The sequence below is a fragment of the Pleurodeles waltl genome, chromosome 9 (assembly GCF_031143425.1).
Source record: "Pleurodeles waltl isolate 20211129_DDA chromosome 9, aPleWal1.hap1.20221129, whole genome shotgun sequence".
Classification (NCBI taxonomy): domain Eukaryota; kingdom Metazoa; phylum Chordata; class Amphibia; order Caudata; family Salamandridae; genus Pleurodeles; species Pleurodeles waltl.
In genome coordinates this window covers 270,529,513-270,543,926 of record NC_090448.1, presented here as the reverse complement: position 1 = coordinate 270,543,926, position 14,414 = coordinate 270,529,513, and the positions used below count along the sequence as shown (strand labels likewise).

The 14,414-nt window shown below is 41.2% G+C and overlaps 1 protein-coding gene across 1 annotated transcript in view; it reads left to right on the top strand.

Annotated features, from left to right (window-relative positions):
* Positions 1-14,414, top strand: part of IPPK (inositol-pentakisphosphate 2-kinase) — a 247,777-nt gene that overhangs the window by 42,127 nt on the left and 191,236 nt on the right. The window contains exon 2 of the mRNA XM_069206685.1: positions 7,629-7,676. Coding sequence (XP_069062786.1) covers positions 7,629-7,676 — 48 coding nt within the window. The remainder of the gene's footprint in view (positions 1-7,628; positions 7,677-14,414) is intronic.

The window sequence follows — 14,414 nt, the reverse complement described above, 5'->3', positions numbered from 1 at the left end:
TAAGAAAGACAAGCCATATAATAAGAAGCAAGCAAATGAACGTTAAAATAAAGCCCACCAAAGGTAAGCAGTGGGCCTTCTGTAAGTTAACTGTAGGTGGTTGGTAAGCCCACAATATTATCTTTTCTTTCCAGACCACTTGAGACAGAACTAGCTCAAAATGTGTAGCACTACCCCCTCCCCCTTGCACACTCGGTCTCATTGATAACGGATTGCATAATCTTTATATCGGCTGCAAATAGACATTGGTCCATTTTACTGAGGGCCTATGACACTAAGATCCCTCCATCTCTCCTTTATTGCATTAAATGTATGACTTTTGCGAGTTCCTCTTTAATAAGTGGCACTAAAAGCAATACTTTGTAATCCCTTTTACCCACGGGGAAGGGCCTTTACGAGCAAAGAATATGTCTGGATCTTGCTTTAAATAGAGTACATCCTAAACCTGTGGGGGCCATATTACACATGAACCACAAAAAACCCTGAGAGACTGACAGAAAGACACTTGCTGCAGATTTGGTGTCTGTGATTCATTTTACAAACAAGTATGCTCTTGAAGATGTCATTTTTACTTTTGATGATCTGTGTTTATTACCAAATAATATTAACTTTTAGGTTTCACTTGCACAGCGCTTGTGAAATCTCTTGTAAATGAAAAAAAATCTTAAAAGGGGCTTATAGCCTGCCCATTACTTACCATTTTTGGTTTGCTTGTCACTTGGATTTCCTTGCTTTTTATTTGTGATTGCCTGTAGAATTCTGGTTTCTTTTAGTTTCCCCTTGTATTTTTTTTTTTTGTGGAACATGGACTAAGTACCTCTTCCTGTTGAAGTCTTCATCCACTTGCTGGAGCTACTTTTTTCTTAATAAATCAGGTATTTTGGTGACTGCATGTTTTATTTTGTAGCTGTGCTTCTCCGTTGTCTTTAACCCACCCCTGCCAGTTTTAAACCCACTCCCTCCTCCTTGTTTCCGTTGGTTCATCCATCGCCCTCTCCTCTCCTTTGTTTCACCCGCACCACACTTTCAGCCACCTCCCCCGCCATCAGCTGTTGTTTTTAACCCACACACACTCTGAGTTGTTTCTAAACCAACACCTTGCTTTCCCTTTTTCTTAATTCCCCCTCTGTTCTTAAAATCAATCCTATTACTCCTCCTACCTGCTCACTGCTGTTGTTTCACCCACTGTGATGCAGGATGAGACGGACACTGGAAGTTTGGCTGCTTTTGTGTGCCAGTTTGATATTTACTTTGACAAACACTGTTTGCTTGTGCACTTTTTATGTTTGGGTTAGAATGAACAGACTATTCCGTTGTCCTGTCTCTGACAGTTGTTTCAATAATGCTGCAGGAAAACTTTGCATTTCTTTCGAAAGCCGCATCCGTGTGATATGCTTACACCACTGCAGCATGGGGAAGCAGGAGATGGGTAGCTTTGTGTCTTCCTGGCCAAGATCCCTTTCTTGTAAGTAGCAGTGCAGTGTATGCCACAATGCCAAAAATAACATGGTTAGCATAGAGCAAGTTTGTGTCATATGCCCAGTACAGTGTAAGTATTTAAAATGGATGCAGCTTAACAAAGAAATACAATGTTTTGTCACAGTCCCACCACTTCATGTGTTTATCATGTTGTGTGACCCCCTCCGCAACTACCTTGCAGGGCACCATACTCTGTTGTGTTTTTTTATTTTATTTTTAATATTTTCTTTTTTTTACATGTTGGCCAGTAGCGCAGCCTGCTGTGCAACATAGCTTATGGAGAAAAAAAAAAACCTATGATGTGGCCAGCATTGACCGCATTATAGTGTTTTTTTTTTTTTTTTTTTTTTTTTTTTTTAAATTTTTTACAATCTTTTCTTTAAGCAATGTTACTGTAAAAAAGATTGACAAAGCCAATAAATTTTGCATAGGTGAAACTTATTTGTTTTGCCAATGCTTGTGAGACTTGTCATAACAATTGTTCATGCTTTTACACTTTTGCTATATCATGTTAACTGATTGCAGTATGAAATGTATGCTTGTCAAACTTCTTTGGTTATTGTTCTCTGATAAACGGGTTGATTAATCGTTGATTAATAATAAATGTACATTTGCCACTGGGCTTTAATCTAATTGAGAAATGACACTCAGTTAATGTTGGGAAACATTGCCTTCTTTGCAGTTGGGTAATACCGATGCTTGTCAGTTGTTGGGGAAACCTTGTTGGCAATTTCTAACCTGGAAATCTTGCCTAGTAACAGTTGTTGTTATTGCCCGATTAGAGTTGAAAACTGCTACCCGTTTACAATAGGAACACCTTAAAAGTTGATAAAGATTAACAACGATTTAGCATTATGATAATTCCTTGGGTACTCTTGTGAGAATAATGATGTCTTTGCACAGCTGGGTAGCTGAACTGTTAGAAAGTATATTCACAAGGCCATGGTAGAATCGGTTAGGACTATACCTTAAATGTTGTTAGTTGAAAAGCCCACTTCGAAGACTAGAACAACACCATGTTAAGTATTCAGTAGTATATTTTTCCCCCGTATGTTGTAACCCCTGTAAGAGGTCATTGTTGTATTTATATGCACCTTTTGCTCTCTGAGAAAAGAAAGTACAATCCTCAATTGCTGCTTCAAAAAGCATGTGGGCAAGGATGAGATTACCAATATGAAGGTTGGATTAATAAACAGAAGAATGAATGGACCTAGGAAAGTAGGAGAGAAAGCAATAGCTAACTTCTGTTAGGCAAGTGCAATAATTATACTCAAAATTTGACATTTCTGTTCTTGGTTTTTACTGTAATGTGTGCTGTGCTATAGGAGCTCTTATGCTCTGGTCTGTGCTAGAATCCTAAAACTATATACAGATTGCCTGCATGGAACAACCTGTATGTGTCAGCTAGCTGTCAAATCCTTGTAGGAAAATTGCCCAGAAGAGAAGTAATCTCCATTTGTCACAGCCTTTTTTCTACCTGTCTTGGAAGGTGCCAGCAAATCTTTTCCCTGTTGATCTAAAAGTTCACTATTGGCAGTCAGGAACAAGTTTATTTCGGGTATTCAGAGACTTTACCATAAAGTGCTTTTGTTTGTAAGGGTAAGTGCCCTAAATGTAAATTGAAACTCCGCCAACAATTGGCCCGGTTCTGAACTAGCAGTGGAGAAATAAGCAGTCTTTGCTAGGCCACAGTTTGCCCTCCCTGCGGAATTCCAAAGGGATTGCAACTTGTTGCCGTTGCCTTAAGAAGTCCCTACTAATAGAGCATTTTCATAATCGATTTTTGAGTCATTAATGGCTCTAGCAGTGGCTAAAGATAAATGAAGATATCTTAGGGAGCTTATAGGTGGCTGAAAAATATAGTTAAACATACCAGCCATTGAATGGTGCTCATTGAAGGAGGCTTCTAAAGTTTTCACATTTTTCTAACTGGGATATATCTGCACGGCCCACCTAGAGAAGCAGTAGCAAAAACTATGATTCTTTGGCCCATGATAGCTGCTGGCTTACAGCTGTTTGCGTATGAGCTACCACATTTCTGCAGATGCCTGCTGTACAACCACGCTGCCTTTGCCTTCAAACAGAAAGTTCTACATCCAGTTTATGGACACCTGCTACACACCCACAATTCTCACTTAAGTGGTCAGGGTTGTCCATTGCTTTTGATAGGTCCAACAGTATCGTCGACGCTCAGCCACAAGAGTCTGCAATATTCAAAATTGTTCAATTGGCATCGGTTAGTGCATTTTAAGCCTGATTGTTATCCCTTCCCAGGAATTCCTTTGAACTCCAAATACTCCTAAAGGTGTATTGTAGATAGCATCTCCAATCTCTTAAGGAACAAATGGTACACTAGTGGTTTAGATCCACCAGATCTACCCTTGATGTTTTTCAAAAGAGGCATTACCTAGGACTTCTTCAGAATGACTAGGAACAATCCTTAGCTTAAGTAGCTATTTACAGTTTGCGATCTATGATGGCTTCATCTAAAGGAATCTCCTGGAAGAAGAAGGTAGTAAATCTTTGCCTACTTGTAGCCAGATTCAAATTATCCTACAGTGTAGTGTCAGTGACTTGAAATGTGTCTCTAATTAACTAGATTTTGGAAATGTTTTCCAAAGATTGTGGCAGTTAGCTGTAGGTCAGGTTGCATATAGTATTAGGACTCTTCTGTTCTTTCAAGACCTGGAAGAGATATTTTAATTACATTGTGCAGCACAATATGATTTTTGCTTTCCAGATTGCCACTTTTGTAGGTAGTTCTGAGAAGCGTTTGTGAGCCTCACTTGGTTCTTTTTGTCGTACACGTTCTTTTTCCTCACTTTATTGAGGAACTAACTTTTCTGATTTCCTTTGTGAACCATGCTTGTGATTTATTAGCCCTGATTCACTTCAAGGTTTTTAATTGTGCACATTGATCTACGAAGACAGTTTGAATGTTGGAAACTAATGGTATATTACCAGTTTAACTTTCCATCATTAACTGCCACTAGTGTATCAGTAGAATGTCCTTCTATTTCTTAAATGAAGCGATACGAGACTTGGAGGGTTTTGTGGATGAATTTGAACAGGCCTCTTGAAAAACATAACTATGTGGTGTCAGAACAATAGTTACCATCAGTCTCTAGGCCAAGTGGCAGCACGAAACATGCCCTTTCTATAAAAAGTGTTTGAATACCCACAAATGTATGAGCTGGTGGACAGTTACCTAGTTTTACAGGATAGCCCACCAAGAAATGCCCACAGTCCTGTCTTTTATTTTAATTTTGGTAGTACAGTGATTTCCGTATTTGTAAGTGCTGTTCCCAAATCTGAACTTCGTCCATGATATTTACATTCAGAATCTGTTTTTATTTGCATGGTAAAGTTATGTTGGGATAAAGAAAACACTTAGCAAATCTGGCCCAGACTGAGTAAGGTATGTATCAACAGACACACCCCATAGAAATTAAATGAATAAGCTGTGTACAGAAACAGTATGCCATAAAGTTAAGACATCCACCAGTCTTGAGGGCATAGAAGTAAGACTAGACTGTCTGCACATGCAGTGCTGAGATGTAAAAATACTAATAGTGGGCTGTGTGCACACCTTTATGGAGCCTTAGAGAAAAAGTTGCATGTGGGCAACAGTGACCATGAAACATAGAAATGGGATCTCCCTATAATTTTTGACAACCCATAAACTGTAGTGGATCACTGTGACAGAAAATAGAGGAAAGATTTCCATGCTATTTCACTCATTTATAAGAATCAAAAGTAAGATCATCTTTGCATGTGCTTGCTTGGTTGAGTGGCTATGTTTTTACTAGGATAAGACATCAAACCTACATGAAACAATTAGTAATTTCGTCTTGATTCTACTAATCCCGACGATCAAGTAAAGCTAATATCACTGAACATGTTTAAACCACTACAAAGCAACACAATTATACAAAAATGGTTTTTTTAGGATTATTCTGAAAATGTGTGGCAGTTTTATCAGAATTTCACCTATTAGGCTGCTGTTTCTCCCTTCTCTTCCCTCGACCCCTGGTAGTACCTGTTTATGCTGTCCCTCCCATCACAGTACCCAGTTCTTTCGATTTGATTCATCACACTGCCCTTCCTATTTCTCTGACCACATTGGGCTGATTTCATTTTTCCTAATCAGCGTCATAATCGACCTTCTGAAGCAAATGTTGTGATGATAATTGAAAGTAATTGCATGATAAGATAGGGAATGCTTGACACACAATACTTCGAGGAAACTGTGCCTGAGTTATCAACACAGTGTATGCAGAGTCAGTTTCTTGGTTTGCTTTTTTTTAAAATATGGATACTTTAATATAACCTCAGTGCTGTAAATATTGTGTGTCTTCACACTTGCCAGATTTTGGGTCATTTGCTTGGTTTGTAGGCTACGTTGCGGCATTTGATGATGTAGATCAACCAGTTTTATGGAAGAAAATAGCAGATTGGGGCTTACCTCACTCCCAACTAAAAGCAATAATCTCATTCTACTTTAACAGGGGAGCACGGGTCAAACTCCGCCAAGAGAACATGGTATCTCAAAAACTATATACAAGCAAAGGTACTAAACAAGGATATGTATGAGCCCCATTACTGTTATCCTTTATACTGAGGATTGAAATCGCAAACGCTAAGTTGCTCCCTCCAAACATTGGCCCACATAGAATCCAAACACACCAGTAAGTCTCCAGCGAGTGCTAGACCAGCTGGAGCAATACAATCCGAGCAAACATTTGGAGGGAAATGCAAATAAAACTAAAGTAATGGTTTTCAGGAAACTTGAAGACAAAACAATCTGGAAACTGGGCCCATCTAGAATAGCATACACTAAAAGATATAACTAAATAGGCATCTGGATAGCTGATTCCGGCAAAGAGCACACACACTTAACAGAAACCAAAGCACAAAATCTAGTATATGCATTATGCAAACTAAATGCAAAACTACAAAGTCTATCTACAGAGGCCATAATAAGAATAATCAAGGACAAACTGATCCAACAATCTTGTATGACCAACAAGGCTTTCCATCATAAATGGACACAGTGCTAGACAGAATATAAAAGTATCTTCCAGCTACCCGCTATATCAAACACTATATCAAGCACCCTCATATACTCCTGAAATTCGGCTTGGCAACGCAAGATCTTGCAAGCAAGTCCCAATTTCTTAAATATTACCACTAGATACTCCATGGCACAGCAGGATCATGAAGTACTTTTTGCAGGTAATTTTCAGTGGCTCAGCTAATAACTGGATTAGATAGCTACACTTGGCATGTGCTGATTTAGCCCTTGAACTAGAAAAAATAATAAAACCGTAATCTGTCAAACGCAGCATTCAAGAAACTACCAAAAAAAAGTGGTGATCGCTAAATCCAGGGAAGTCGACAAAAATAGCCTATAACAGCAGGAACAGCTTAAAGGCATCCTCCCCTCCTGTGATACTAACCTGAAAGTACTAATTACGTAGGGAAAGCAGGAGAAACATCCTGGTTGTAAGGTTACTTACCCTTCCAACTAAAGACCTTCAACTGCTATGGTGTCATGTACCAATAACAGCCCCAAGCTGTAGATTCTGCAAATATAAGATTGAGTCTTTCACCCATTTCTCCTCTGTTGGCCGACATTTGGTAACCCTCACTGCAGCCACCTGAAACCTTTGTCCTTATCTCGCGAATGCCATACTTCCAACAAGACTATATTACTTTGTTTCACCTCTTCAGATAGCACAGTCTTACCTTTGCTATGGGACATTTTTAAAAATAATTTTAAGCTCATTCAAGAAAGGGCCTTTGACATATTGTATCACCTTATTTTAGACCGACTGATTTATGGGCGACATGATATTAACAAGGACCGCCTGTGCCATTTTTTACATAGGATCAGAATAATGAAATATGTTTTATTTGCTTTTCCAGTGACAGTGGCATTGCTGACGATTTGAATCAATCAAACAATAAGTTTTGACTGAAAAAAATATAACCTCTGTGCTGTAAAGATAGTGTATCTTCACACTTGCTAGCGTTTGGTTCATTTTGTTTTTACTAACCTGTTACACGCATATTAACATTTAATTTAATTAAAAGGTTACAGCTGTCAGCACTCTCACACGTGTCTTTTTTTTTTTTCTTCTTTGTAGCGTTGTGTGGTGCTGCGGTTTTTGAAGTTCGCCCCTGGTCGTAACCTGGTAAGGTGGAATAAATTCTACTTCACTGTTGCAGTGCATGCAGATCTATGGCTGTTATCTCATTTGCACAGCTGTCCAGATAGCAAGATTGCATTATTATTATTTTGTAAAAAAAAAATTCAGACTTGTCTGGCTTAAAGACCGCTTTAGTTGCCTTTTCAGCCTCATGTTTTCCCCAAAAAATATCATACATGTATAGGGGACAGTGATTGTTAGTGTATATGTATATATGTATATGTATATGTATATATATATATATATATATATATTTGTCTTTACAAGTGTTCGGTAGTAAGACACTTATTGAAAGTTGCAGTATTGATTCATTTGCATATCCCAGCATAGACATATTTACTACTCTTATTGAAATCCAGCACACTTTATTAGATTAGTAAAAGTGGATATTTACATTTTTGTGCTGAAGCCTCACCACCTCAACTTTGTGAAGGACATTTGAAGCAGTTGCATCCTACTCAGGAGGGACATTTATTAACAACATGAGTTATTGCAGCTTTGTGACCGACTTTTTAAGCATTTTGCTTCTAACTTGAGAGAAACATCTAGCAAAACTTTGAAGGGCTGCAGTTTTGTTAAAGACTTAACACTGTTTCTTCTGACTCGAAAAGGACATCTAGTAATTACCATAGTTACTGTAGGCAGTCTGGCCAGATGTGAGCGGCCAGAGCCAACTGGCTTTGCCAGTGCTTGTTGTTACTGAACACACAACTGTTTAACTCACTGTTTAGAATGAATTTTGAATACCATGTCACAGTGGAGTAAAAGTCTACAGCAAGAAGTAAATCATTTCAATGACACCGTGGACATGTGTCCCAATTTCCCTTCGCTTTCTACATTTTGTTTATTAGAGTGGTAATTTAGCCATATTTGTTGGCTTCGTTAGTGCTGTTTAAAAAAGCCCAACAAGTCTAGGATCCTAGCCTGTTGGAGGGAGTTAGTAATGGGCATTTGTCTAGATGCATTGGTTCCCCAATAAAGCTACTCTTTGGTTTTATGCATGCCTCTGTTCTGTTTCAAAAAAATAGATTTGAAAGCAATAAGCAATTTGGAATAAGGTGCCATGTACAAAAAATGAAACACAACCTGACTTCACATTAATCTGTTGCACAAAGGTTCTTGGACAAACAAGACATCAGACAGTTGGGATTGCACACACTTTATAATTATCCACTGAAGAATTCTTCTTTAAAATATAAGAACATGTTGTTGTGGTTGTTTAGGTTTCATCCCAGTAGCTGACTGATACAAGAGCCACCTTGAAAGAGCGTTTGTGTAAAACCCTGTAAAAAAAAGCTTCGAGTTAACTGGTTCAGTTTCCTTAGCTTTGTTTTTTTCATTATCCTTGAAGCTACTGATAACTCCTCAGAGACAGGACGTTACAGGGCCCTCACCAACATATACATAAAAATGACTGAAAGCAAAAATATGTTTTAGTTTGAAAGTGCCCACATTGCCATAGTAGTCCCTGGTACAGAAGAGAACCACTTTGTGTTTGGATGTTCTCCCTGTGAAGGAAAAGAGGTTCTGTCGCTCGTTGTGAAGTTAGCTAGTGGCTGACGTGCTGCCCCATTGCCCCATTGCCCCATGCTGTATGCTGTAGTAGTAGTAGTAGTAGCAGCAACAGAAAATTGTCAATTACACAGCAACAGACCAACAGATGAAGAGAACCGGCTGAATCTCCAATAGATAAATATAATACGTATATAATTTTAGTAAAATCAAAAGGCCTTAATAACACCAGACCAGAAAACAGGAAAATGACCTGTTGCACATCAAAATACAGAGGCCTCTGTTGTATGTCTGTGCAGAAGTGGCAAAAAAAGCTGAGAATGTCCTTGGCGGACCCAGTCGGAGCCAGTTAGCTCAAGTGGCCATCTTGTGAGTGCATATCATAGATTATGATTTGTAGTTGGGCCTTGTAAAAATTTCAACCTTCTCACCTAGAAATGGGGCTTAGTGGCACACTCCTATACTGGCTAACCTTCTACCTGCAAAACCATGATTAATGCACACAAAACAATTCCCTTTCCATCCCTGCTGTGCCACACCACAGTGTTCTTCCTCGCTCAATACTCTTATTCTCTATATGTAGAACCACATGCTTCTGTTCTAAGTCACTTGGACGGGTCTGATCATATTCATGCTGGTGACAATCAGCTTTGGCTAATTAGTTTGTCGGTTCAAAAGTAATTGAACAAGTTTACAGTGCTGGACTACAACCATACTGTTGACGATTATGCCAAATCTCTGGGGCTCATTCTAGCAAGTGCCCCTTTGGCCAGTGAGTTTGGCCAAAGGGACACCATTTTTTCTAAGACTGCTTTGAGCCCAAGCCCAGCCCTCTACCTACCTCTGTTGGCCAGCTCCAGGATCTATGTTCTTCCAGGCCCTCTCTCCTCTGCTGCACTTCTTCTTCCTCTTCCTGCCTCTATGCCACTCTCTTCTCAAACCTCTTCCTGCTGTCTTTCCTGCCCTTTTTTGTGGTCCAACTCTCTCTCCTGCCCTTTTTGCTGTTGCTTCCGCCCATTTTCTTACTCTTCACTCCAATCCTTACCCTATTGCTTCACTTTCACCTATTCTTTCATTTTGTTTTGCTCTTTTTGCTTTTGCCCTCTTTGGGCCCTTTTAGTATGCTTTTGCTGATGCCCCTTTCCCTATTTTTTCTCCCGCCTCCTCCACATCCCCCTCGCCAGCCTTGCCCACTGCTTCCTAGTTCCCTTCCCACCTCCCAAGACCTACTTAGTGGCGGCCACAGCGCATCCCCACTGAGCGGTGCCCAGGTCCAGCTGTCCACGTACCTCTGTTGGCCTTTAGTCATCTCCAGGATCCGTGTTCTTCCAGGCCCTCTTTCCTCTGCTGCTTTTTTCTTTTTCTTCCTGCTTCTGCACCACTCTTCTCGATCCTCTTCCTGATCTCTTTTCCTGCCTCTTTCCCGCCCATTTTACTACTGCTTCTGACAGTTTTCTGCCTGTTTTCCCACTTCAGTCTTTTACCTATTGCTTTATTCTCACCTTATTCCTTAATTCTTTTTTGCTACTTTTGCTTTTTTTCTGCTCTCTTTGGGCCCTTTTAGTCCACTTTTGCTGTTGCCCGTTTTCCACACCTTTCACCTGCTCCCACCTCCCCCCCTCCATCCTACCTTTTCGCCAGCCCCATCCACCTCTCTGGACCTACTTAATGGAGGTCTCATGCAGCTGGTGTGCCGAAGGTGCTCCAAAGGCAAACCTGACTGCACCCATCTGCTCTTTGGCCGTACCCAGCGCAAGGAACCCTGGTCCATCCGCCACCCACTGCTACACTTCTACCTCCCTCTGTGCCCTCGATGCCACCACAAACACGATCTCTGCATCACACTCCACAGTAGAACTTTCACCTGCACCCTCTGCCACTTCACCTGCCACAATATGCATACTCCCACCCCTCTCAGCCACACCCAGCCAACTCAACGAGCACAACCAGCTACCCACCACCAGCTTTCATGCACCCTCCTCAGCACTTGCTCACCCAGGAAACATGCCACCGAGATCTGGGACTTATCAACACTCTTTTGCCCAACATCTTCTTCCTAACCAAGGCCTGCCTCAAACCCTCGTCAGACCCTAACATCGCCACCGGTAGACCAGCAGGATACAGAATCACCCACCGTGACCACATTAACAAGCCAGGTGTAGGTATTGCTGTCATCCACAGAGACTCCTTCAAATGCACCACCACCACAGATGACACAATCCCTGCAATGGAGTACCTCAACTGGCGAGAAATCCACCATTAGGGGAACTCTTGCATACCGTCCACCTGGACCACGAACCACCTTCTGCATCCTCATCCCCAATGTGTCATAGGACTACATGTTCCTGAGCGACCGTAACTTCCACTTCACAACATAGTCGAGCTTGACTCCATCAACCTCTTAGTCAGCCTGAACATCGGCCTCACCTAACTCGTACCCGACCCCACGCACATCGCAGGATACACACTTAACCTCCTATTCATTTCCAGCGACTACATCAAACACAGCCATACCACAAAACTCCCATAGATCGAACACTCAATCATCCACTTAATCATCACAAACCCATGCCCTCCCCCCAACACAGCTGGAACACGGCCTCAGAGACCAAATGGACCAACAACCTCACCCTCAAACCACCCAGACACCACAACACCATGAACCATGACTTCAGAAGCTTTCACACCCAGATTGCTGATTGCACTGACATTGTCACCCCCATCAAGAACAAGAAGCATAGAAGTTTCACCAGGCAAGCCAGCTGGTACATCGAGGACCTCTGGACAGCCAAGCACCACTGCAAGTACCTCGAGAGAGAACTGCCTACAAATCAGCACTCAATCCATAACACTGCCAACTACGTGAGCTAAAAAAGCCCTGGCACTGAGCATCGTAGCTAACCTCAATAACAATAAGGAGCTCTTCTGCATAGTCAAGGAATTCAATAACCCCACAACAGCAACAAACAACATCTCTACCTCTCAGAACCTTTGTCACAGTCTCGCAGATTTCTTCCATGACAAAATCATCACAATCTACTGAAACTTCTGCCCCCCAAGTCAAGCCTGAAAACGTTTTCGATGGCCACACCTCCACACACATGACCGTTACAAAGCTAACCAGCTGGAACCACCTCACCAGTCAGGACACCATCCCCTGCATGAAATCCATCCACTCAGGTGGCCCCATCTGACCCATGCCACACCACACCATCAACCTAGGAGAATCCAGGATTGGCTTTAAACGTTGCCCCCTACACACCTCCCTGGATTTTGCCACCTTCTCAGAAGACTGAAGGCACACAGAAATCAAACCTCTGCTGAAGAAACATTTCAGCGGACCCCAACAAACTCAGCAATTACAGGCACATCTCCCTGCTCCCTTTCCCCGCCAAAGTCATAAAAAAAGCCACCGGCCAACAGCTCCCCATCTACCTGGAACACAATCATCTCCTAGGCAACTCCCAATCCGTATTCTGCAGCAACCACAGCACCAGTAGAGCCCTGATGGTGGCCAATGATGTTATTTGGGCCCTTCTTGACAAAGGAGAGACAGTCACCGTTATCCTCCTCGATCTCTCAGCAGTCTTTGACACTGCCTCCCACCACACGCTCATTGCCAGACTTGCCAACATTAGCATTCAGGGAACCGCCCTGAGATGGATGGGCTTCTTTCCCACTGGCAGAACACAAGTCTACCTTCCACTCTTCACCTTCAAACCTAAACCAATTACCTGCAGAGTTCCTCAAGGCTCATCACTCTGTTCCACCCTTTTCAACATCTACATGTTCCCCCTTTGCAAACATAGTCCGTTACCACAAACTCAACATTATAACCTAAGCAGACGACAAACAACTCATCCTTGCCCTCTCCAAAAACTCCACCACTGCCAGAACCAACTTCCACCAATGCATGACCAGCGTTTCCAGTTGAATTTCCCTACATTTCTACCAGGTTGGGTTCCTATTAAACAGGGCACAGAAACTGCAACCATGCTAGTCCTCAGTGATGCCTTTCAGATGATGAATGGAGGAACGTGTCTCTCAGGAATGTGGAATTTTATACAATATCTACTTTTTCAGGGGATGGGATATTTTTGAAATGTACTTGTCCTCTGTAAAAAAAAAAAAAAAAAAAAAAGAAAAATTTTAATAAAGACAATAGCTCTTGGTTAAAGCCAGACCCGATTACGGGCCCAGTTCTTAAAGAAAGGCAAAAAAGGGCACCCATGGTATATATCTTTGCATTAGTGTCGATTTACGTATTTAATAAATTTACAACAATTTACAGAAGTAGACTAGGAAATCGTACTCCTTAAAAATATGTGAACCGTGTTTTAATCTCTTGAGTGTTTACAAGTTCACTTTTTCTCCAACCACTTTTTTTTTCCAAACCCTCAAAGACATTTTGCTTCTGTCCTTACCAGGAGTAAATTTCCAAGCTTTCTCAGTATGGGAAAATTTTCAAGAGCTTGTGAAAACCCACAAAACATGCAAGTTAGTAGGTTTGCACAGACTCAAGGGTATTCCAATCCCGGAACTATTGCTTATTGCTACCTCCAGCCCCAGTACATAGATCTGCAGAAAGGTGACAAAATAAGGAAATTGCTAGTATTCAAGCCCTGATACAATAATAGCCCTGGCAGAATCAGAGAGTCTATCAAAGCCCTTATATAATGAGATTGCTGTCATAATTTGTCACCACACTACATTGCACCAAAGGCACAAGTAGATTTTATTTACAGGACAAGTATATTTCTGAAGCAACCTGTCCCCATGGACAAGTAGATGTTTTCTTAAATTCCACACCTCAGCTTATTGATTCATCATGGCATATTGTGGAACCAAGCAAACTAATTTGGCTCTGTTATTGGTTTGTGGATGTTGAAATGTTTTTTCCCTCAGTTTAGTTTGATGTAAGTTAAAGCTTGTAACAGTAGAGTACAATTTTGGGCTACACAAATGGCCCAAGTACATTTCCTTCCATTGGGCTTGTTAATTAATGTACTGCTATTTTTTGCATGGAAGGAATGCAGATTTCTTTTACTACGCTACTTACGTTGCTGGCATTTTGCTATAGTGTACAGTGAAGTTATGCACATTCGGATTTGGTCACAGAACCCTATAGAACTCTGCATGGGGAATTGGCCCTGTCATTTACAAAGCTGCCTAACACTTCTCAAAATGATAACCATTTCATTTATTCAAGGA